Source organism: Salmo salar, chromosome ssa15 (genome assembly GCF_905237065.1).
Source record: "Salmo salar chromosome ssa15, Ssal_v3.1, whole genome shotgun sequence".
Taxonomy (NCBI): domain Eukaryota; kingdom Metazoa; phylum Chordata; class Actinopteri; order Salmoniformes; family Salmonidae; genus Salmo; species Salmo salar.
In genome coordinates, this window is record NC_059456.1 from 1246441 (window position 1) to 1272348 (window position 25908).

At 43.7% G+C, this 25908-nt stretch overlaps 1 protein-coding gene across 1 annotated transcript; it reads right to left on the bottom strand.

Annotated features, from left to right (window-relative positions):
• On the bottom strand, positions 1-25908 carry ckap2l (cytoskeleton associated protein 2-like). The gene is made up of 9 exons (XM_014143358.2): positions 25717-25908; positions 25195-25261; positions 22932-22992; positions 20962-22598; positions 20347-20545; positions 13986-14141; positions 13563-13623; positions 8826-8994; positions 1-868 (listed from the first exon to the last, which is right to left on the bottom strand). Exons 1-9 carry the CDS (start codon positions 25784-25786, stop codon positions 532-534), a joined length of 2757 nt encoding a protein of 918 aa, XP_013998833.2. The 5' UTR covers positions 25787-25908; the 3' UTR covers positions 1-531.

Here is a 25908-nt window from a genome sequence, read left to right on the forward strand (position 1 = left end):
TTTGTTAATAAGACATTTGTGGTGGTTGAAAAACAAGTTTTAATGACTCCAACCTAAGTGTATGTAAACTTCCGACTTCAAATGTATGTACAATCTTAAAAAAAAACTAAAAAACCTTACCACAGTTTGCATTAAAAAAAAAACGTCCATCTAAAAAGTCAATGGATGCTTTTGGTTTGACATACAAATGAGTAACTGTCGAGTTGGAAACCCATCTGTGCATGCCCTCCAGACAGACATTGTCCCCTGTTAACACAGACAGATGGAGAGACAGGCTCTTCCTGCAGAATTCTGTACAGAAAAATGTAGATTGACAAACTCCTCCCCCAGGTGTCTTTCAGAACTGTTTGTTTTACTACAGCTCGCCACTAAGGAATGTGACCATGCACTGAAGGACATACAACTGGACAGGTGAAAGCTACATTCCCAGATGGTGAGTGGACATCATATCCAGCACCTCCCCATTCATGTACTAGTAGATCAGGGTAAAGCAGGAGAGGAAGCCACTTTACACTACTAGGACACAGCCCGTTAGTCTTCTTCCTCAGTGTAGACCAGCTGGATGTTGACGTTGTCTCTCAGCGCCCCGTTCTCTCTGTACACGTACAGTTGACCGTTTGGGGCGGGCCCGGCGCTGCCTCCCCCCTCTCCGTGTCCCTCCCTCTCTCCTTCCCCCTCTCTCTCATCCTGCTGGGCCATCAGGTCATTGAAGGAGGCCACACATAGGTCGTGCTCCTGCAGGGAGACGGGGTAGCAGAGCGCAGACCTCTCGATCCTCACTGAGCGCCTGACGGGGGTGAAGAATCTCAGCTCCTGTCCGTCCAACACGCGGGCCACAGCCGCCTCCCTCTTCTGGCTCCTGAAACCACTGTGGGTGGGAGAGATCAGAGAGAACAGGTTACAGTATGAACAGTACATACACATGGTGATGGGTTACAAGCTCAGAGCACACGTTAAATACAGTACACAAGGTGATGGGGGGGGTTTGAATCCCAAAACACACGTTAAATACAGTACACATGGTCGGAGGCTCCATATGGGAGAGGGGACAATGCAGAGGGCTCTGTATATCTCCGCATTGACATGATTGGTAGGTGGGGGCGGTACATCCTGTAGAAAACACACTCTTCCTTGACGACAGCTCTGCACTGCTCAGCGAGTATGATAGCCCTGACTTCTGCTGAGGCCGTATCACTGTAAATGCTGCATCACTGTAAATGCTGCATGGCCAAAGCAGATGTCAGATTGACAATGCGCCCAGATGCACAATGCACTTGCCTCTCCAGAATGCCTCTCCTGACAATATGTGCACATTCATTGTTTTAGAACTTTATTGTGTGAATTGTTTGTGTTTGTTAGTTTATATCAATTTCCCATTAAATACATCCCCAGTAGTACATTTATGTTAATTCCTATAATATCTAAATCTAATTTGTTACTTTGGTTATGGTAATTTCTGTTAATGCAATCAATATTATTATTCCAGTCTTCCCGCTATCATTGTCAGAGTGCACAACCTATGCTACACTTGTGATTAACAAGTTTAGGTTTATTTCATTCCATTTACCAGTTTTGTCAATTTAGTCATTGTCCTTTGTTTGGGGGGCACCTGTCAATGTTGAGAAAGGACGCGCACGCATAGAAGTGGGCCTATAGGCTACCTGGCCTGTGGGCAAACGTAGGCATATAAAATGTGCCCATTTGAGGATCTGATATTTCTGATTGGCTGAACGCACCACCACTAATGACCTATGGAAATCTCGAAGTAATGTTTTCACCACCTCAAACAGCAAGCAAACAAAGTCTGTTTTTACATCCACTAAGAATTACAATAGTTCCTAAATGTATTTGAAAAATATTTCAAGCTCTCTCCCTTTCAAAACCACTCAGCTTGAAAGGGAAAAATGTAATGCTCTGATCCAGTGGAAACGTCATAAAATAGGCCGACTTAATTACTTGTTATCGGTGCTGGACTTGGACTGAAATAGGTTCCGGTACGGATTTTGGGTGCTTGTACTGTTTATATTTAGGTGAGAGAGCTCCACAATACTTTTGAGCTAATATTTTATTAAGAGGAACAGGAGGTCAAGCAGTAGAACATTTGAGGTGCCGGTACTCAGCTCTGGTGAGCTCCTGCCCAAGTCCACCACTGCTTCTCATCCTTGCACATATAGCCAACAGCTGTGTCTGCCCCGAGCTCACTGCCGCAGGAAACTGAGGGTCCAGAAAATGTTATACAATGTTGCATGTTCACTAGCCAAGCTTCAGGCCAGACCCAAGAATTAAGTCTCAGTTACACCAGCGCTGTCAGAAGGAATGGGCCAAAATTCACCCAACTTATTGTGGGAAGCTTGTGGAATGCTACCTGAAACGTTTGACCCAAGTTAAACAATTTAAAAGGCAATACACTCAATTAGTATTTGGTAGCATGTAAACTTCTGACCCACTGGTAATGTGACGAAAGACATAAAAGCTGAAATAATTTTCCCTACTATTATTCTGAGATTTCACATTCTGAAAATAAAGTTGTGGTCCTAACTGACCTAAGACGGGGCATTTTACTAGGATTAAATGTCAGGAATTGTGAAAAACTGAGTTAATGTATTTTTGCTAAGGTGTATGCAAACTTCCGACTTCAACTGTGTGTGTGTGTGTGTACGCACGCACGCACACACGCACACACACACCTCAGGAACCTGTCTTTCCAAGATAATTCGTAAAAATCCAAATAGCGTCACAGATCTTCATTGTAAAGGGTTTAAACACTATTTCCCATGCTTGTTCAATGAAACAAACAATTAATGAACATGCACCTGTGGAACGGTCGTGAAGAAACTAACAGCTTACAGACGGTAGGCAATTAAGGTCACAGTTATGAAAACATAGGACACTAAAGAGGCCTTTCTACTGACTCTGAAAAACACAAAAATAAAGATGCCCAGGGTCCCTGCTCATCTGCGTGAACGTGCTTTAGGCATGCTGCAAGGAGACATGAGGACCGCAGATGTGGCCAGGGCAATAAATTGCGATGTCCGTACTGTGAGACGCCTAAGACAGTGCTACAGGGAGACAGACACGGACAGCTGATCGTCCTCACAGTGGCAGACAACGTGTAACAACACATGCACAGGATCCGAACATCACACCTGCGGGACAGGTACAGGATGGCAACAACAACTGCCTGAGTTACACCAGGAACGCACAATCCCTCCATCAGTGCTCAGACTGTCCACAATAGGCTGAGAGAAGCTGGACTGAGGGCTTGTAGATCTGTTGTAAGGCAGGTTCTCACCAGCAACAAAGTCGCCTATGGGCACAAACTGTCGCTGGACCAGACAGGACAGGCAAAAAGTGTAATTCACTGACGAGCCGCGGTTCTGTCTCACCAGGGGTGATGCTCGAATTCGCATTTATCGTCTTAGGAATGAGCATTACACCGAGGCCTGTACTCTGGAGCGGGATCGATTTGGAGGTGGAGGGTCCGTCATGGTCTGGGGCGGTGTGTCACAGCATCATCGGACTGAGCTTGTTGTCATTGCAGGCAATCTCAACGCTGTGCGTTACAGGGAAGACATCCTCCTCCCTCATGTGGTACCCTTCCTGCAGGCTCATCCTGACATGACCCTCCAGCATGACAATGCCACCAGACATACTGCTCGTTCTGTGCGTGATTTCCTGCAAGACAGGAATGTCAGTGTTCTGCCATGGCCAGCGAAGAGCCTGGATCTCAATCCCATTGAGCACATCTGGGACCTGTTGGATAGGAGGGTGAGGGCTCGGGCCATTCCCCCCAGAAATGTCCGGGAACTTGCAGATGCCTTGGTGGAAGAGTGGATTAACATCTCACAGCAAGAACAGGCAAATCTGGTGCAGTTCATGAGGAGATGCACTGCAGTACTTAATGCAGCTGGTGGCCACACCAGATACTGACTGTTGCTTTTGACCCTCCCTTTGTTCAGGGACACATTATTCCATTTCTGTGAGTCACATGTCTGTGGAACTTGTTCAGTTTATGTCTCAGTTGTTGAATCTTGTTATGTTCATACAAATATTTACACACGTTAAGTTTCCTGAAAATAAACGCAGTTGACAGTGAGAGGACGTTTCTATAGAATATAGAAATATAGGCCTAATTAAGTTACCGTATGAAGACTTAACAGGATGTGTTCTTAGGCCTACAGCTCGATGGTGGTTATACAAGGCTGCTATACAAAGCCTACTAATGATAACGACATTACTTATTAATAATCATAATGATCATAATAATAAGAAAGAGAACAAGAAAAAAAAGGGTATGAGAGCTAGAGCTGCGTACATAATATGTGTGACAAACAGGTGCTGTTAGATTACAATCTTATTTTTCAGCCTGTTTGGAACAGCGTAAACACTAAATAAATTATAAACTAATACCAGGCCGTTCTAGTGGGGGAAACAATGGTAAAGCACAACCATGATTAAACACAGCCAAATCTGCGAACATTTCTTTATCCGACATTTTGCCGCTGCAAAACACCCAAACAAGCGACAGAAGCAAGATTGTCTTATTTCTGTAGATATACAGTACCAGTCAAAAGTTGGGACACAATCCTACTCATTCAAGGGTTTTTCTTTATTAATCTACAATCTAGAAAATAGTAAAAATAGTGAAGACATCAAAACAATGTTTATAACACATATGGAATCATGTAGTAACCAAAAACGTGTTAAACAAAACAAAATATATTTTATATTTGAGATTCTTCAAAGTAGCCACCCTTTGCCATGACAGCTTTGCACACTCTTGGCATTCCCTCAACCAGCTTCACCTGGAATGCTTTTCCAACAGTCTTGAAGGAGTTCCCACATATGCTGAACATTTGTTGGCTGCTTTTCCTTCACTTTGTTGGCCAACTCATCCCAAATCATCTCAATTGGGTAGAGGTTGGGTGATTGTGGAAGCCAGGCCATCTGTTGCAGCACTGGAGGTGGAGGTGTGTTTTGTGTCATTGTCCTGCTGAAAAACAAATGATAGTCCCACAAAGCGCAAACCAGATGGGATATCGCTGCAGAATGCTGTGGTAGCCATGCTAGTTAAGTGTGAATTTTAAATAAATCCCTGACAGTATCACCAGCAAAGCACCCCACACCACCTCCTTCATGCTTAACGGTGGGAACCACACATACGGAGATCATCCGTTCAACTACTCTGTGTCTCACAAAGACATGGCAGTTGGAACCAAAAATCGCAAATTTGCACTCATCAGACCAAAGGACAGATTTCCCCCAGTCTAATGTCCATTGCTCGTGTTTCTTGGCCCATGCAAGTCTTTTCTTATTGCTGTCCTTTAGTAGTGGTTTCTTTGCAGCAATTTGACCACGAAGGCCTGATTCACGCAGTCTGCTCTGAACAGTTGATGTTGAGATGTGTCTGTTACTTGAACTCTGAAGCATTTACTTGGGCTGCAATTTCTTCAGGCTGTTACCTCTAATGAACTTATCCTCTGTAGCAGAGGTAACTCTGGGTCTTCCTTTCCTGTGGCGGTCCTCATGAGAACCAGTTTCATCATAGCGCTTGATGGTTTTTGCGACAGCACTTGAAACGTTCAAAGTTTTTGAAATTTTCCAGATTGACTGACCTTCATGTCTTAAGGTAATGGAGTGTTGTTTCTCTTTGCTTATTTGAGCTGTTCTTGCCATAATATGGACTTCGTCTTTACCAAATAGAGCTATCTTCTGTATACCACCCCTACCTTGTCACAACACAACTGATTGGCTTAAACGCATTAAGAAGGAAAGAAATTCCTCAAATTAACAAGGCACACCTGTTAATGTGCAAAGCTGTCAAAGGCAAAGTGTGGCTACTTTGAAGAATTTCAAATATATTTTTATTTGTTTAACACTTTTTTGGTTACTACATGATTCCATGTGTTATTTCATAGTTTTGATGTCTTATTATTATACAATGTAGAAAATAGTAAAAAATTAAGAAAAACCCTGGAATGAGTAGGTGTATCCTAACTTTTGACTGGTACTATATATAGATTTTTTGTAAAAGCCAGGCACATTTAACAGTTAGGCTATTGATTATAGACCTAATTAAGTTGGTTTGCCCACTCCTCAATTTTCTCAGACAATAAGGCTAAGCCATATTCGCACGGGACCAGTATTACTGGAGAACGTTGGTTATGTAATTAATTCCCCAGAATGTCTGTTATTCCAGAGGACGATACGGACGGGATTCTTTTTCCCGAAACGGCACCCTGTAATAAATTTTTTTCCCTCCATGACAGTTATGACAGAAGCCTGGAGTTTTTCGTTCTAGGCATGAAGAAATTTCAACAAGTCTAGACAATAACAGGGCGACACTGATAACTCGAGCTTGGTTCCCAAGTTTCTAAACCACACCAAAATCAGCTTTGTTATAGTGTCACCATTATATTTCAATTGTGGAAGTGTGATCATAATCGTTAGCATATTTTTGTGCTCTGCAGTGGAAGTCAAAAATGTCCCATAGCCTTCAGATGTGAGCTAAACAGTACACTTGAGATGCGTTTTAAGGCTATGGATGAGAAAGTGAATTTATCATTTCCAAACGTTTAGGTCAGTTATATGCTGCTTTGCGATCTATTAACAGCAAGGGTTACAGAATAGGCTATGGGTAACACTTCGTTCAATTTATGGAATCAGTTATAGTTTTCTTGCTCAAACCGTGAGCAACACCTGTCAAAGACATTTGTCTGAAAACACAAGGATGTCGAGAGGACCTTTAGAGTTCTCCAAAAAAAAGCAGGTTATTCTGGCTGGAATTGTTAGTCTCCTGCCCTGTACGAATTACTGACATGGCAGATTCGGACGGGACTAAAATTACAGATGTGGCGTTTGTACACATAATTAAAATCCCCAGACCACCCCCAGAAAAACTAATCCAGTCCGAATAGGTATTTTAAAGCAAAGGCTGTTTCCTCCGCCATATCGTTCTCAATCCCAATATGCTGGTTAATTTTACTATTATGCACATAGCAACGGCACACTGAAGATTGTATTGGTCGCTGTCCACGGTTCAGAAACAACATGGGAGAAAGTGTATTTATTATAAAATAATATTCGATTTTAGTGTTTCACCATTATTTTTACACAACCAAACACAGATTCAGTATCACGTCAAAGAGTGATGACTGTGCCATCCCCATGGCCTCCAATGGAATAGTCCAGAGACAGGCGCGACTCAGACAGGTGTCTTGTGCACAATGGGAAAAAAGAAAAGAAAATAATAATATCAACTGCTCGACTAAAGAAACCTTGGTCGACCAAGAGCCTATCGACCAAACAATCAAACCAGATGACTAAATGGGGTCAGCCCACTTGGAGAAACCAGTTAGACCCATCACTCACATTGGTAATCATGAAGTGCTTTGCGAGGCTGGCTATGGCAAACAACTCAATCATGCCTCACCCACTCCAACAGGCATACTTGCCCCAACAGATCCATTGATGGTATAATCTGAATTTCACTCCACACTGCCCTCACACAACTAGATAAGAGGAATACCTACGGTGCATTCGGAAAGTATTCAGACCACTTTTTCCACATTTTGTTACTCAAAACTGAGCTCAGGTTCATCCTGTTTCTATTAATCATCCTTGAGGATGTTTCTACAACTTGATTGGAGTCCACCTGTGGTCAATTCAATTGATTGGACATGATTTGGAAAGGCACACAGCTGTCAATATAAGGTCCCACAGTCGACAGTGCATGTCAGAGCAAAAACCAAGGCATGAGGTCGAAGGAATTGTCTGTAGAGCTCCGAGACAGGATTGTGTCGAGGCACAGATCTGGGGAAGGGTACAAAAATAATTATGTTCTGCAGCATTGAAGGTCCCCAAGAACACAGTGGCCTTTATCATTCTTAAATGGAAGACGTTTGGAACTACCAAGACTCTTCCTAGAGCTGGCCTACCCGCCAAACTGAGCAATTGGGGAAGAAGGGCCGAAAAACATCCCCTCAGCATGATGCTGCCACCACGCTTCACCGTAGGGATGTGCCAGGTTTCCTCCAGACATGACGCTTGACATTCCGGCCAAAGAGTTCAATCTTGGTTTCATCATGGTCGGAGAGTCCTTTAGCTGCCTTTTGGCAAACTCCAAGCGGGCTGTCGTGCCTTTTAATGAGGAGTGGCTTCTGTCTGGCCACTCTACCATAAAGGCCTGATTGTTGGAGTGCTGAAGAGATGGTTGTCCTTCTGGAAGGTTTTCCCATCTCCACAGAGGAACTCTGGAGCTCTGTCAGAGTGACCATCGAGTTCTTGGTCACCTCACTGGTGGTGGCAGCATCATGCTGAGGGGATGTTTTTCAGTGGCAAGCACTGGGAGACTAGTCAGACTTGAGGGAAAGAGGAACAGAGGAAAGTACAGAGAGATCCTTGATGAAAACCTGCTTCAGGACAAGTCTTTGAATGTCCTTGAGTGGCCCAGCCAGAGCCCGGACTTGAACCTGATCAAACATCTCTGGAGAAATCTGAAATAGCTCTGCAGTGATGCTCCCCATCCAACCTGACAGAGCTTGAGAGGACCTGCAGAGAAGAAGGGGTCTGCATACCTTCCGAATGCACTGTAGGCCAATTTCTACTTTGTGTAAGGGTTTAACGCAGGCAAGGACCTGCCAGACTCGAGATACAAGCCTCTGCTTAAGTTAAAATGACTGTATATCTAAACAAGTAACGGGGCTGCCTTTCTGTTTTTCAAATATCAGGTTGTAGCTTTAAAATGGCTGATGGTAACCGGATCAGAGAAAGATCAAAACAGGAGGAAGAGGCCATAGGCAGTCAGGTCAGAGGTCATAGAGTACCCTGGAGTGGCGGTGATCTTGTACTTGACCACAGACGAGCCTCTTCGGTCACCACGGATCAGGGCTTTGACGGCTGTGGGTGTGGCCATGGGGTCTGGTGTAGAGTGAAGCTCCATAACGTCATCCTGCTCTCTTACAGGCTCCTGCTCCGATGCTACGGGAGACTGACCTGGAAGTAGAACAATGTTATAGTCAACTACTGAGATGTGTGAGCACACACTGCTAAATGGCATTAAAAAAAAGAAGGTGTAAACTGTCCATTCAAGTGCATCGCCATTTACTGGTCCCAATTCAAATACATCCACCCATCTCTTCATGATATCACAATGTTCTGGTGTCGTAAACTCATTCATGACACCACCACCGATACTATATTCTATTTGATGGATTCTGACTTCTTAACTGGAAATATGAACTATACTATGGACCAGTCTGGTTTCAGTTATATTACACTTTTAATTTAACCTTTATTTAACTAGGCAAGTCAGTTAACAACAAATTCTTATTTTCAATGACAGCCTAGGAACAGTGGGTTAACTGCCTTGCTTAGGGGCAGAATGACAGATTTTCACCTTGTCAGCTCGGGGGATTCGATCTAGCAAACTTTTGGTTACTTACCCAACGCTCTAAACACTAGGCTACCTGCCACCCCAATCAGTACTCCAATCAGTTATTGGGTTGTAATTTGAAATACTTGCTACACCAAAGGTTAATGGGTATCTGTAGGAGGAATGTATAAGGTAGAGTCAATTAAGGTTGGATATGGGGGCTTGGAATGTTACAGAGTAAGGGAAAGGCAATCACATGGTTGCGGTCACTGATAAAGGTGGAGAGCTGTAGATTAGTGAGGAATCTGGGCCGAGGTCAGGTCACAGTAAGAGAGGGAACAGTTTATTACCCACATCACTTTACAGCTTTATTGCTAGACAGGAAGTTGTTTAGAGGGAAGGAGACTTCATCTAAATTAGGGTATATATACACACACACACTTGTGCTGGTGGGAACATGTCATTGTCTGTTCAGCTGTCTGGCCCTTTGGGTGAATAAACTTGGTTTGAGCTTTAATAATCATCTGTGAGTTTTTACTCGGTTCATTTCGAACCTAACATATTATACACTTGGAAAGTGGAGATATCATAGAACGTCAAAATGTTAACATTGCTGGACACACCTTGCAGTTTGGCAGACACTGTCACGCTTGCTAGCAAAGACATTTGTGGTGACTAATTCACAGGAAATTGTGAAAAATGATTTGTTTCACCTTTCAACTGCGTTCTGGTGGAATGCATTCAGTTGTGCAACTTACTGTATGTAACCCCTTTCCCTTTCTAGTCAGAACCTGTCCCAACTGATGCAGGTAAAGACATTTAAGATGGAACATTGGTACACTGTGGGAGGTATGAAGGGCTGCACACTGTTTTTATGCTCCAAATTCACTACTTTATTGACAACGTTTAGATTCTAAACGGATATAATTCTTTATGACCATATGTACCTCTAATTATCATTGACTATTTTTTTAAAATGTTTTATTTCACCTTTACTTAACTAGGCAAGTCAGTTAAGATCAAATTCTTATTTACAATGACGGCCTACACCGGCCAAACCCAGACGACGCTGGGCCAATTGTGCGCCGCCCTATGGGACTCCCAATCACAGCAGGGTGTGATAAAGCCTGGAATCAATCCAGGTTGTCTGTAGTGACACCTCGTACACTGAGATGCAGTGCCTTAGACTGCAGCGCCACTCGGGAGCACAAAACTAAGTGCAAAAGTGAATTGGTTTCCACACCCACCAACGTTTGTGACAAAAGGGAACACAGCTACAAATGGAAGTGACTTTTTCGTAGCAGGTTAGGATAATTAATGTGGCAGGTTAGGAGACTAAGGTTAAGATTAGGAAAATAATTAGGGTTAGCTAAAACGTTCTCCTAACCTGCTACGAAACGTCACTTCCGGTCGTAGCTGTACTCCCTCTAGTCACAACCGTTGGTTGGGGCAGGTACCCTAGCGGTTAGGAACGTTGGGCCACTAATTGGGACAGAGAGGAGTCTTCAGAACAGGGAAGCGTGTCTCTGCCTTATCCGGTGACATCACCACCTTATCCGGTTGTTGCCCTAGTGCAAACATCCCAGCCAGATAGGTTTCCATTAGTTACAACAGCCATAAAATTGTAAATTGGTTATATCAACAACAAACAAATCTGGAAAACAAAAATGTGCTTTTTGTTCATTTAAGGTTAGGCATAACGTTCGCAGTGTGGTTAAGGTTAGGTTTAACATCAGATTTTAAGAAGATACATTTTAGAAATAGGCAGAGTTAATGACTTTGTGGCTGTGGTAACTAGTGATGACCAGACAAAGTAGTAGCTAGCGAGATGGAGATTGTGTTTATATTATTTTCTGAGTGCATTTCACAAGTGGCTAGTTTGCATCATCTACTTTCACTAAAACCACTGCAAAGGTTTTGCCTTCAAACTTTGGTTTCGAATCGCGACATTCTGGCATGTTCGCCTACAGGCCACGGAAAGATTTGTTGGGAGAGTTGCCGGTCTGAAGAGGACCCTCCCCAGAACATTCATTTTTTCCCTTTTAAATGTCAAAAAGAATCCGATATCCTCCCCAGACCTTGTTCTGTTGCCCCAGTTTTGGGACTTCAGAGTAGAGGTCGACCGATTAATCGGCATGGCCGATTAATTAGGGCTGATTTCAAGTTCTCATAACAATCGGTAATCTGGCTTTTTGGATGCCGATTATATTGCAATCCACGAGGAAAGTGCGTGGCAGGCTGACCACCTGTTACGCGAGTGCAGCGTCAAAAGGACCTTGTGGCTGCAAGGAGCCACGGTAAGTTGCTAGCTAGCGATAAACTCATCTTATAAAACAACAATCAATCTTCACATAATCACTAGTTAACCTAGTAATATCATTGACCATGTGTAGTTAACTAGCTAGTCCTGCATTGCATATAATCAATGCGGTGCCTGTTAATTTATCATCGAATCACAGCCTACTTCAACTTCGCCAAATGGGTGAAAAAATGTACTTAACCATAAACATCAATGTCTTTCATAAAATCAATACACAGAAGTATATATATATTTTTTTAAACCTGCATATTTAGTTAAAATAAATTCATGTTAGCAGGCAATATTAACTAGGGAAATTGGGTCACTTCTCTTGCGTTCATTGCACGCAGAGTCAGGGTGTATGCAACAGTTTGGGCCGCCTGGCTCGTTGCGAACTGTGACCGTAATTAATTTGCCAGAATTTTACATAATTGTGACATAACATTGAAGGTTGTGCAATGTAACAGCAATATTTAGACTTAGTGTTGCCACCCGTTAGATAAAATACGGAACAGTTCCGTATTTCGCTGAAAGAATAAACATTTTGTTTTCGAAATGATAGTTTCTGGATTTTACCATATTAATGACCAAAGGCTCATATTTCTGTGTTTATTATATTATAATTAAGTCTATGATTTGATAGAGCAGTCTGACTGAGCGGTGGTAGGCAGCAGCAGGCTCATAAGCATTCATTCAAACAACACTTTACTGAGTTTGCCAGCAGCTCTTAGCAAAGCTTGAGGCACAGCGGTGTTTATGACTTCGAGCCTATCAACTCCCGAGATTAGGCTGGCATTACTAAAGTGCCTATAAGAACATCCAATAGTCAAAGGTATATGAAATACAAATTGTATAGAGAAATAGACGACGCGTCATAATTCCTATAATAACTACAACCTAAAAGTTCTTAACTGGGAATATTGAAGAACTGGGAATATTGAACCACCAGCTTTCATATGTTCTGAGCAAGGAACTTAAACGTTAGCTTTTTTACATGGCACATATTGCACTTTTACTTTCTTCTCCAACACTGTTTTTGCATTATTTAAACCAAATTGAGCATGTTTCATTATTTATGTGAGACTAAATAGATTTTATTTATGTATTATATTAAGTTAAAATAAAAAAAGTGTTCATTGTTCATTCAGTATTGTTGTAATTGTCATTATAACAAATATATAGAAAACAATATATACAAAATCGGCAGATTAATCGGTATCGGCTTTTTTTGGGGTCCTCCAATAATCGGTATCGGCGTTGAAAAATCATAGTCGGCCGACCTCTACTTCAGAGACTTAATAATAATAACAACATCCATACTTATCCCATCTCCATGCATATTAAATGATATTATTCACTAGTAACTGGTAACATGAGTCAGAAACCTGCTCTCTTGTGAAATCAAACGTCTCGGGGCTTTCAGCAGATGTTCAGTAATATCAACCACAACGATTCACTGCACGTCTGGACACTTTTCCCCCATTATTACTTAGCAGTCAAAATCCATGATGACAAAATGATTAACATATGATCAGAATACTGGAACTGACTCAACACATGGAAGAGCATGGCAATAGCCATAATACATTCTTTTAGGATTTGAGCCTCGGTTGGATTCCTTCCACAAATCTTGACAGTGGAAAGAATCTTTACTTAATATTTTCTATAACAGAAAATACAGCAGCAAACTGATTTGAACATTTTGAAGATGCGTGACCCTGGTACGGCCAACAGAAAGAGAAAGCCATTGACACAGCAGTGTCTTCCTAGATCTACATGCTGGTTTTGGCAGGAACAAAGTATCCTAAAAGAGGCAAGGAGATAGGATGTGAGGAATCGAGATGGAGCCACTTATTAGGGATGTTGCTGCCTTTATAGTTTCCTCATTACCTTGTGTCTCTTCCTTCTTTTTCAGCATCTCAAACACAACAGTCCGCAGCTCATCCACTGGCTGAAAGAGAGGAAATAGATACCAAACCATCATATTACTAGTTTAAATGAAATAGATACCAAAGTAGGCAACTCTAAATTTAGTTTAGAGAATTCTTCAGAGAAGGTATAATCCCTCACACACACAGCTAGAGAGAGAGGATTGATGTTGCTAGACTAAGATTCCCCATGGTGGGGAAGGAGAGAGAATGATAAAAGAAGAAAAACAGAGCAGATAGAGGAATGAGAGAGTAGCTTTCACCTGCAGGAAGACTAGTACTGCCTCCTCTAACAGGGGCAGCAGATAGAGAGGCATGGGGTATAGAGATGGAGAGGTAGAGGTACAGAGAGAGCGAGGGGTGAGGTAATGGGAGTATGCTATACCTCTAACACCACTCGCACAGCCTCTTCAAACAGCGGCAGCACCTCCAGGTTGCCCTGGCGCTCCATCAGACGGGCCTGGCAGATCCAGTACTTGGAGAACTTCTCGGCCATGGGCACAGTGGACAGCATCTCCTGCACCTGGGAGGACAGGCAGCCCTGTAGGGGGTGGGGGAAACACACAGAAACAAAGTCAGGCAGAGACACAGAAACAGAGACACAGAAAGAGAAATGGTGTTGATAGAGAGGGCAGCCATGCTTCTAGCCCCTAGGCCACTTTGCTTGCCTAATAATGTAGGAAATAATACAAACTGAATACTGCAAATGTTGTGTTATTGCATACAGCCGGGAAGAACTTTTGGATATCAGAGCGGCGGTAACTCACTAGGAATACGACTTTCCCAAATCTTATCCTTTGTTCGTACCCCCCCAGGCAATTGAACTGATTCCAGAGGCCGATCCAAAACGTCACCAGCGGAGAAGACATACTCGAAGTGGACTTCTAGTCCCACTCAGGAGGCGCGCATACCACCCACAACTTCAGAGTATATTACTCGCTAATGTTCAGTGTCTGGATAATAAAGTTGACGAGCTCAGGGTGAGGATTTCTTTCCAGAGAGACATCAGGGATTGTAACATACTCTGTTTCACGGAAAAATGTCTCTCTCTGGATATACTGTCTGAGTCAGTACAGCCAGTTGGGTTATCAGTTCATCGTGCAGACAGGAATAAATATCTCTCCTGGAAGAAGAAGGGCGGGGGTGTATGTTTCATGACCCATGGTGTAACTATGATAACATACAGGAACTCAAGTCCTTTTGTTCACCCCAACTAGAGTACCTCAATCAAATGTCGACCGTATTACCTCCCAAGAGAATTATCTTTGGTTATAATCACAGCCGTGTATATTCCCCCTCAAGCCAATACCACGACGGCCCTCAAAGAAATTCACTGGACTTAATACAAACTGGAAACCGCATATCCTGAGGCCGCATTTATTGTAGCTGGGGACTTTAACAAAGCAAATTTGAGGAAAATGCTACCAAAGTTCTATCAACACATTGACTTGCAGTACTCGCGCTGATAAAACACTCGACCACTGCTACTCCAACTTCCGGGATGCCTACAAAACCCTTCCCCGCCCTCCCGTCATCAAATCTACCGTAAATTCCGGACTATAAACTGCAACTTTTTTCCCACGCTTTGAACCTCGCGGCTAATATATGGATTTTTCCCGCTTTCAATCCCCCCCAAAAAAAACACATTCTGTGACGTGCTCAGTTTTTTGGCGGCATGAAGCTTTCATTAGACCAATGAAATTGCCGAACGGGTTAAGGTCAAACAACGTTTTTGTTTACTGTTTAGATTAAATCGAGCGCTCTCAAACTTCCCATCATTCTGATTACGGTAGTCATTTTGTCACCCTCATCATGGCAAAGACACGGAGAAATGCATATGATGCAGCTTTCAAAGTTGAAGGCGATTGATCTGGCTGTTGGAAAAAGAAATAGAGCTGCTGCATGGGAGCTTGGTCTTAATGAATCGATGATAAGACGTTGGAAACAGCAGCGTGAGGAATTGACTCAGTGCAAAAAGACAACTAAAGCTTACTGCTAATTTGGTATTTTTTGTTACAAGCCGTGTTTCGTTAAAGCCTATTTATTTTTGTTACAAGCCGCGTTTCGGTAAAGCCTGTGTAAAGTTCATTTGTTTCAATGTACCGGTAGGCACCTGCGGCTTATAGACATGTGCGGCTTATTTATGTTCAAAATATATATATATATATTTTTTTAATTCAGTGGGTGCGGCTTATATTCAGGTGCGCTTAATAGTCCGGAAATTACGGTAATCACGACTCGATTTTGCTCCTCCCTAAGCAGAAACTCAAACAGGAAGTACCCGTGATAAGGATTATTCAACGCTGGTCTGACCAATCGGAATCCACGCTTCAAGATTGTTTTGATCACGTGGACTCGGATATGTTCCGGGTAGCCTCCGAGAATAGCATCAACGAATACACTGATACGGTGACTGAGTTCATCAAGAAGTGTATAGGAGATGTTGTACCCACTGTGACTATTAAAACCTACCCTAACCAGAAACCGTGGATAGATGGGAGTATACGTGCAAAACTGAACGAGCGAACCACCGCATTTAACCGTGGCAAGGTGACTGGGAATATGGCCGAATACAAACAGTGTAGTTATTCCCTCTGTAATAAAACAGGCAAAACATCAGTATAGACAAAGCAGAGTCAGACACAGAAAAAGTCAGACATTTAGGTCTGTTTACCCAAATCTTTAAGGCTGTTAACAAATTACACAAATATTAGGTGAGCTATTATCAGTAGCCTACAGCTAATGATGGCCAGGTGTGCTATTCAGTAAAGGGGGCCGTCAGGCAGACCACGCTGGAAAGATGAGGGGTCAACCAACTCGTTTGTTTGGTCTCGAGGTTTACGATGTGTGTAGGAACAGATCAAACACCAAAAAGTAGTGAGGTTGAACATCTCGGCTATGTCCAGATTATCTTGGCTTCCTGCCAAAGTATGAAAGTGATGCCTTCCCTTCCCCTTCACTGATTTGAAAGGAAATGACTGGCATCACAAATTCGGTAATAACCACACACTTCAGGTGAAAGGAGATATCGTGAAGCACCCCTCCTTTCCCGGACAACCACAGGTCATGTTACTAGATGGGAAAATAGAGAGCAGAGACAACCATGGTCAGTTTACAATACCATGGGAAGTGGGACCACATCAGTTAACTTTTTTTGAATGGTCTTCAAGCAAAAAAAAACACAAAATGGCTAGTCACTTTCCCATCGTATTACTGTCAACAACTTAATGGCTTCAAAAATTTCTATGGGAAACTATTTTTTATTGCTTCCATGTGAACTTCTGGAAGTTCTATTCTTTCTAGGGCTGGGAATTGCCAGGTACCTAACAATACTATACTTATCGCAATTTTATTACGATTTGATGTTCCAAACACATTGCTCACCATATGTCTGCTGCAAAGGGACAAGAGAGCCATGAGAAAACGACTTTTGATAAGTCATGGAAATAAATGCTGAAAATAAATGGGCTCCCTATTTAAAAAGAAGATGGAGAACAAGCTATGAAGGAAACATTTTGGTGCAGGTACAGCCAACTAGCGCAAAAACAATATTGCAATAGGGCATCAAATTGATCATGTGTAACTATCGATTATTTTCCCTCTCACTAATCTTGCTACAAGAGAATTAATCACACAGCTCACCTCACACACAAAATTCCTCCATGGCAAAACAACCAAGGGGAAGTCCATCAGGTGACGTTAGTAGCCCCAGGATATGTAAACTCAGCAAAAAAATAAAACGTCCCTTTTTCAGGACCCTGTCTTTCAAAGACAATTTGTAAAAAATCCAAATAACTTCACAGATCTTCATTGTATGCTTGTTCAATGAACCATAAACATTTAATGAACATGCACCTGTGGAACGGTCGTTAAGACACTAACAGCTTACAGACGGTAGGCAATTAAGGTCACAGTTATGAGAACTTAGGACATTAAAGATGCCTTCTACTGACTCTGAAAAACACCGAAAGAAAGATGCCCAGGGTCCCTGCTCATCTGCGTGAATGTGCCTTAGGCATGCTGCAAGGAGACATGAGGACCGCAGATGTGGCCAGGGCAATAAATGGCAATGTCAATACTGTGAGACGCCTAAGACAGCGCTACAGGGAGACAGGACGGACAGCTGAGTTGCTCAGTTGGTAGAGCATGGTGTTTGCAACGCCAGGGTTGTGGGTTCGATTCCCACGCGGGATCAGTACGGGGGAAAATAAATTATGAAATGTATGCATTCACTACTGTAAGTCGCTCTGGATAAGAACGTCTGCTAAATGACTAAAATGTAAATGTAAAAATGTCCTCGCAGTGACTGACCATGTGTAACACCTGCTCAGGATCGGTACATCCGAACATCACACCTGCGGGACAGGTACAGGATGGCAACAACAACTGCCTGAGTTACACCAGGAACGCACAATCCCTCCATCAGTGCTCAGACTGTCCGCAATAGGCTGAGAGAAGCTGGACTGAGGGCTTGTAGATCTGTTGTAAGGCAGGTTCTCACCAGCAACAAAGTCGCCTATGGGCACAAAGTCACTGTCGCTGGACCAGACAGGACTGGCAAAAAGTGTAATTCCCTGACGAGCCGCGGTTCTGTCTCACCAGGGGTGATGCTCGAATTCGCATTTATCGGCGAAGGAATGAGCATTACACCGAGGCCTGTACTCTGGAGCGGGATCGATTTGGAGGTGGAGGGTCCGTCTTGGTCTGGGGCGGTGTGTCTCAGCATCATCGGACTGAGCTTGTTGTCATTGCAGGCAATCTCAACCCTGTGCGTTACAGGGAAGACATCCTCCTCCCTCATGTGGTACCCTTCCTGCAGGCTCATCCTGACATAACCCTCCAGCATGACAATGCCACCAGCCATACTGCTCGTTCTGTGCGTAATTTCCTGGAAGACAGGAATGTCAGTGTTCTGCCATGGCCAGCGAAGAGCCCGGATCTCAATCCCATTGAGCACGTCTGGGACCTGTTGGATCGGAGGGTGAGGGCTAGGGCCATTCCCCCCAGAAATGTCTGGGAACTTGCAGGTGCCTTGGTGGAAGAGTGGGGTAACATCTCACAGCAAGAACTGGCAAATCTGGTGCAGCCCATGAGGAGGAGATGCACTGCAGTACTTAATGCAGCTGGTGGCCACACCAGATACTGACTGTTACTTTTGACTTTGACCCCCCTTTGTTCAGAGACACATTATTCCATTTCTGTTAGTCACATGTCTGTGGAACTTGTTCAGTTTATGTCTCAGTTGTTGAATCTTGTTATGGTCATACAAATATTTACATATGTTAAGTTTCCTGAAAATAAACGCAGTTGACAATGAGAGGACAGTTCTTTTTTTTGTGTGCTGAGTTTATGTACATGTCTTACACAACCTGGAAGAGTTGCACCACTAATGAATAGCACCTGCGGAACAATATACCTGTTCCTCCAAACGTATTGCTCTCACAGTGAAGGCAGAGGCTTTGTTCCAAATGTCACCCTATGCTCTATATGAATGGTTCTCAAACGTCTACTAACCACACCCAACTCACTGAATCACCAGGGTCAGCCATTTGGCGACAGCAAAATTGCGAAACATCTGTGGATCCCCAAGGAAAGGTTAGAGAACCACTGCCCTACGTAGTGCACTACTTTTAACCAAAGCCCTGTCTGTTTTATTAGGTCATTATTCCCTGAATAATAGAAACTACATCACCTGACCATGTGTTGGATTAATATTTGTGTTGGATGGATTAATGGCGACACACAAAGCACAAAAACACAAAGCACACGACACACAAAGCACACGACACACAAAGCACACGACACACGACACACAAAGCAAACTGGAAACACATTGTGTAAGAAGGGCTGGGTCTACATTCAGCTTCTGTGCTGGCACCACCCCATCGGTCTCAGAGGAATGTCACAGAAGGGATGCAGTAACATTAGTCGCTTATCCAGAGCGACTTACAGTAGTGAGTGCATATATTATTGTACTGGTCCACTGTGGGAATCGAACCCACAACCGTTGCAAGTGCCATGTTCTACCAGCTGAGACACACGGGACGTGGTCTAGACTGGACGTTAGACAGGCAGAACAGTAACTCGAAAAGCAGTGGGAAACACACTGGTTGCTGGTATGAGAAAGCTAACAGAATTTCTACAGGGTTCATATAGACAGTGGCAAGTCAAATTCAAGGACTGTTAGGTACTTTGTCAAGCACTAATATTGATTTTCAAGGACCATCAATTTGTATTAGTAAAAAAAATTATGCAATAATTTCTAGTTGCCACCAGATGGCATTATATCACCATAACCTCATGAAGAAGAAAAAAATGAACCTAGTATTCATCACTACCTAACAAGTTCTACTCAACAACACATTGTTTCACTACCTATTTACTACATGTACATGAGTGGTAAGTCAGTACTGATGATTTTGTCATTTGAGTAGTGATGATGAGAGTTTAGGGACATACATATTTTCTATTCACATTACTACACAATTCTAGCTTAATTACTATTTTGGAATTTGGTAATCTACTACTTAATAGCTACGAAAAAGCGTCTTGCTGACAACTGCCAGCTATAGTGTCGCCGGTCGGGAGAAGGGCGGGTGGGCTGAGTGAGGGAAAACGCCATGTGAACGGCCACAAGACAGTAATCCGCCAACAGAGCAACAAATCAATCCCCCCAGTTGATTTGTCATACATTTTAAATTCCTGTCAATTTATGTAATCTAACCCAACCCATTCCTCTGCCACACCTCATTCAGCAGCTTGATGCAGTCAGCCAGGCACCGGTCCACAGCTTCAACCAGAGACCTGGCCTCAACTTCCTCCTCCATACCGTCCCAGTAAGCCTGAGGGAGGGCCAAGGTTCTCCGCACCCGAGGAGGCCTCACTGGCATGGGGGGACGCTTGTAGGAGATGCCCCTGTTCTCACGCCATTCCTGGAGCTTCTGCCTGAAGACACACACAGAGTGCAATATAAGGTTGTTCAGTAAAATGTTGGGGTAAAGTCAGATGTTTGTAGTCCAATTCAACCGCACTCTATTAAATGAGGTGCTGGGTGGAAAGAATATGCTGGTATAATGGAAAAGACCCAGCACATTCATATGCTACGATACCAACACACATACCTTTTACTGAAGTGAAATGACAATCTTGATGTTATTTTGTTATTTCAACAAACAAAATCACAGCAGTTATGTGCACTGTGTAATCCAAGGCCTTATTCAACCAGTCTAGAGTTTAATATTTTAAGACTTCAAGTCGTTCTGTATAAGATTGTCTGCTAAAATCACAAAAATGTAAATGTACTGTATTCTACTTCCTAGTACTTATCTAATTTACAATAAAAAAATTTTTTTTAAACTGACATTCTCTCTTCCTGGGCAGCTGTCATCTTCCTGCGGCCCTCTGTCTTGGGCACGACCCTGGCCTGTTCTCTGGGTGTCTTAAGGCCAACACCAGCCTCCCACCCCACCTCCTCCTGGCTATGGCTGGACTTTTTGGCAGAGCGAGGCACCGTCTGGGGGATCCACACACCATTTACTGTGCTGCTGTGAGGCCTAGGCCAACACGCCGGAGATGTTGATGAGGGCAATGGAGCATCGGGTTCATTCTTGGTATCAGTGTCTGCCCACCCGCTCTCCACCATGCCTCGGTTTTCCTCGCCGCTGCTTTTCTGTCCCATCGCAGCCACAGCTGCATGCATGGCCCTACTCAGAGCCGTGTTCTGCCATTGGTTTCCTGTTATCCCGGTGGAGGCTCGAGAGGCAGCCTTCCATATCCGAGTGCTGGCTCCTGCTCCTCTAGCCTCGGCCCTGTGCTGTGATGCAGCCCTCTGAATACACTGAACCTCTTGGATGGAAACTCTGGGAGAGGTTTTGGTTGTCCTTTTATCACCTGGCTTTGTAGCTGCAGTCTTGTGCCCAGGACCAGTAGGGCCTTGGATGATGGGTTTAGGTCCAGTGACAGATTGTCTCTGCCCTGCTGGTTTACTGGATCTCTCTGGGAGTGGTTTGGAATCAGTCCTGCTCACAGCTTGGCTCCTCCTTTGCCCATTGTCCACAGCCGAGGCAGTTGTCCTCTGGTTAGTCTCACTCACGCCAGTGAAGGGATTCCTTCTCCTCTGAGCAGTAACAGGTGGCTTTTGGGTCACAGCTGGGACTGGGCTGGTGCTTGGGCATGCTCTGTTCAAGACAGGGGGGGTGAGGGAGGCTGATGCTGTTGCAGGGACGGTGGTGCTTCTAGGCTGCACCTGGAAAGACACAAGGCCTGTCTTGGTTTTAACCATTGTGCTCAGACTCATTCTGGCATTGCCAGCTGTGTTGGGCCGCGTGCTGGCTGTGTCGGGCCGCGTGCTGGCTGTGTCGGGCCGCGTGCTGGCTGTGTCGGGCCGCGTGCTGGCTGTGTCGGGCCGCGTGCTGGCTGTGTCGGGCCGCGTGCTGGCTGTGTCGGGCCGCGTGCTGGCTGTGACGGGCCGCGTGCTTGCTGTGACGGGCCGCGTGCTTGCTGTGACGGGCCGCGTGCTGGCTGTGTCGGGCCGCGTGCTGGCTGTGCGGAGTGTGTTAGAGGGTTTCCCAGTAATATTTGGCTTTGGTCTGGTTGTGTTGGCTGAACGTGTTCTACCAGCATTTGCCAGGGGTTTGGCTGAGCTAGAGCGCGTGTTGCCGACTTTAACAGCTGGATTAGGCTGGATTCTGGGTTGGTTGGTGGTGCCTGGGCATCTTTTGGTCGGGACAGTGGATTGTAATCTGGCTGGAGCCGTCTTCAGGCTGGTTGAGTGACTTGGGGCAACCGCAGAAGGCTTTGTCGTGCCTTTGAGCACGTTGAGACGTGCGGTACTCGATGCTGCATAGAGGAGACCGTTGGTGGAGCGCTGTTTGTTGGTGGTACTGCAGAAGGTGCCAGTGGTTTGGGAAAGGACTTTGGCCGTCAGAGGATGAACCTTCACCGCTCCCTTTTTCATCTTGAGGGAATTTGGACCCTGGTTCTCTTTTCCCGGGACCAGCTGTAATTACAAAACAATATCAGTTGATATAGTTCGTAACTATTTCCTGCTTAAAGACACCTCAGGGTGTCAGTTAATTATCATTTTATATTTGTTATTTAGCAGATGCAGTAGTAAGTGCACACATTTTTATTGTAAAAAATGTCCATACTGGTCCCTCGTTGGAATCAAAACCACAATCCTGACTTCGCAAGCGCCGTGCTCGACCAACTGAGCCACACGGTATCTACTATAACTCAAGCCTCACTATATAACTGATAGTTAGCAAACTGCCAGGCTTGCTTTGAGAGAGACAGTGTCAAGGGGAGGAAAGTGATTGGCTACAATACTTACATCATCCTTCACGGTAGACATGGTGATCTGCTTTGCTTTAACGGCATCTCGAAGATAAGGTCTGAAATCAGTCATGTGTGATAGGACATTATTTACAAAAGACATGTCAAGCTGAAATATTGCCACTAGCTGCCATACAATGTATAGAAAAACAGGGCAATTCAAGAGGGTGCCATGAAATGAATGTGAAAACGTCGTTCTCTTTGCCCGATGTCATTATAAATTACATATAAATAATCAAATTTAGTTATCAAGCCCAACCCCCCCCCCCCTTTTTTTTTTTACATCAGCTGATGTCACAAAGTGCTAATAATCATTAGATTATAATATTGTAGAGAATAACGTTAACATACTTGTACTTGACAGTGTTGATGAAATAACAACGTTAATTTGCTGTGACCGTTACTAGTTTAAACTGCACCACTCTTGGTTGTATCCCTTTCCTATAAGGTGTTGTGAGAAGGTATAATTTAGACATGTTTCACCTCCAGATCCTTGGCTTTCATTGCCAGTGAGAAATCTAGGTTGAGAGAGTCTGTTTCTATGGTGAATTAAAGGAAAAGACTCAGAAATATACAAGGAAGTGATAGGTTGCTTGAGAGGGTAAGAGATGTTGAGGAAGGAGTAGATTCAGTTGGAAGTGAATATTTAACACAATACTATGCTTTCTTGAATATATTCACAGATGGATCTAAGGACCCTAAAACAGGGAGGACAGGAGCAGCTTGTCGTGTTCCCGAGTCTTTATTTAACTAGGCAAGTCAGTTAAGAACAAATTCTTATTTACAATGACAGCCTATACCGGCCAAACCCGGACGACGCTGTGCGCCGCCCTATGGGACTCCCAATCACGGCCGGTTGTGATACAGCCTGGATTCGAACCAGGTGTCTGTAGTGACGCCTCATCCACTGAGATGCAGTGTCTTAGACCGCTGAGCCACTTGGAAGCCCTTTAAGGTGACAGTGACAAAGGTGACAGGCTCATTTATCTGTTTACACAATGGAGTTGTTGGACATACCATTGGCTGCAGAGTGGGTGGAGGAGGTGAGGACAGACAGGGAAGTCATCTGCTCTGACTCCTGTGCAGCACTGATGAGCTTACATTCATGTGGGTCTCAGAACAGACAGGATGTATTGTATGAGGTTTTACAGTGTTTGTATAGGGTGAAAACGATGGGGTATTTGATGTTCCTCTGGGTACCAACTCATGTGGGAGTAGAGGGGAATGAGGAAGTGGATATTATTGCCAAGCAGGCTCTTAAACATCCTAGTGTTGAGATGGAATTGTTCATCAGTAGAGCAGATGCCAAGGGATTAGTAAGAACAGTGGTTACAAATAAGTGGCAAGAGTTGTGGAACAGGAAGTAAGGGAAGACACCTGTATAAGATCCAGGAAAAGGTGGGGGCAGGGAGGTCCTCAGGCCGAGAGAGAAGGGAGGAAAGTGTAGTCACAAGGCTGAGACTGGGACACACACGGCTCAATAGTAAGTTGAAAGTGGTGGGGAAACATCTGACTGGGAGGTGTGATCATCATCACACCTCTCAGATGGAGACAGTGGAACATGTTCTATTTCAGTACCAGAAATATGTGAGATAAAAGGAGTGATTGTTATTAGATTTGAGGAGTAATGGGGGTTGAAGAGCCAGGATTAAGTGAACTGCTGGGGATGTAGTATTTAATTATGCATTTCGTTTCGTTAGGGAGACGAGATTATTGGGTAGGATTCAGACCTTCACTGTCTCTGGTCCACACTCCAGTCCAGTTGGTGGCAGTAATGCAGCTTAAAGTTGGTTACCAACAGCCATATAAAATCCACAGAATAATAATAATAAACAATGCAAACAAGAACCGATTGTCTTCACGGAGGGTGGCTATTGCAATTCAGTCGGTTAGCTTTGTAAATAAATATTTAGCCCTATTTAGTTTTCTATTCAGCAGATTTAATTTAGAAAAATGCCATGTTTTCACTCACGAACCTGCAGCCACTAGATAGTTTGTCAGTTGACGTTCGTAGTTAGCGCCTCAGAGTTCTACTATATTGAGCAGTTTTTGATCATAACAATTCCATTAAAGCTACATTCTCAGAGTAAATCGCCGGTAACTTGTTAACCATATATGGTAGAGACATGGGGTATGGACTATTGTTTGTTTGAATTTGTATAAACATATAGACATTTGTATAAACCTTGAATGAATTAATCATCTTATATAGGCTATATGATGGCCAAGAACATAGCCGTCAAGCCATGATGATTTCTTACTTTGGGTTTGGTGGCTTCAGTCTTCCTTTTGCTGCTAAGTACTCTATCAACTGCTGTTTGCGCAATTCTGTGAAAGACAAGAAGCAACTTTAAAACAAATCCTTAATTTACTCCTCCACAATCTGGTCAATAGTTGTAATGCTAGCTAACTACCTAACATTACCATTAAATTAACTATCTAAAGTTAACTGGCTAATGTCATACAGCTAGCCCTAGCTGCAACATTGTTGTAACAGGATGATGGTTCTAGCTAGTTACCTTAACGTTACTAGTTTAGGGAGTCAATAAAACAGCCCAATGTCCCAAAAGTTTCCTCCGAACTAAGCTAACGTTAGTGTGTACCCTAGCCTATATCTAGTTGTTCCACTGTAGCTTGACCGAACGATAAATAAACAAGTGTTCACATTGTATTATGACTAACGTCACCTATAGTCAGCTAAAGAGGCCTGCTAGCGTACATTGTTAGCAAACAAATAATACAGCTAGCTAGCGGAATATTAGTTAACGTTAGCTACACCATACCTTTTCTGTTAAATTGGGCAACCATATCTTCCGCGTCCATTGCTATTTGTAATCTAGTCACTTGAGACATGTTAGTGTAGCTAGCTATATTATTCGCTATTTTAGTGGAATACAAGTTATGGTTCGCTAGCGAGCTAACATAAACAAACCGACTTCGTCAAGTTCGTGGTCTGGTTTGAAATTGCCGGGGTA

Coding starts and splice junctions, on each gene's coding strand:
- ckap2l (XM_014143358.2), bottom strand. CDS start 25,786: ATGTCTCAAGTGACTAGATTACAAATAGCAATGGACGCGGAAGATATG. Junction 25,262..25,716: donor TGCCCAATTTAACAGAAAAG/GTATGGTGTAGC, acceptor TGTCTTTCACAG/AATTGCGCAAACAGCAGTTG. Junction 22,599..22,931: donor TGTCTACCGTGAAGGATGAT/GTAAGTATTGTA, acceptor TTGTAATTACAG/CTGGTCCCGGGAAAAGAGAA.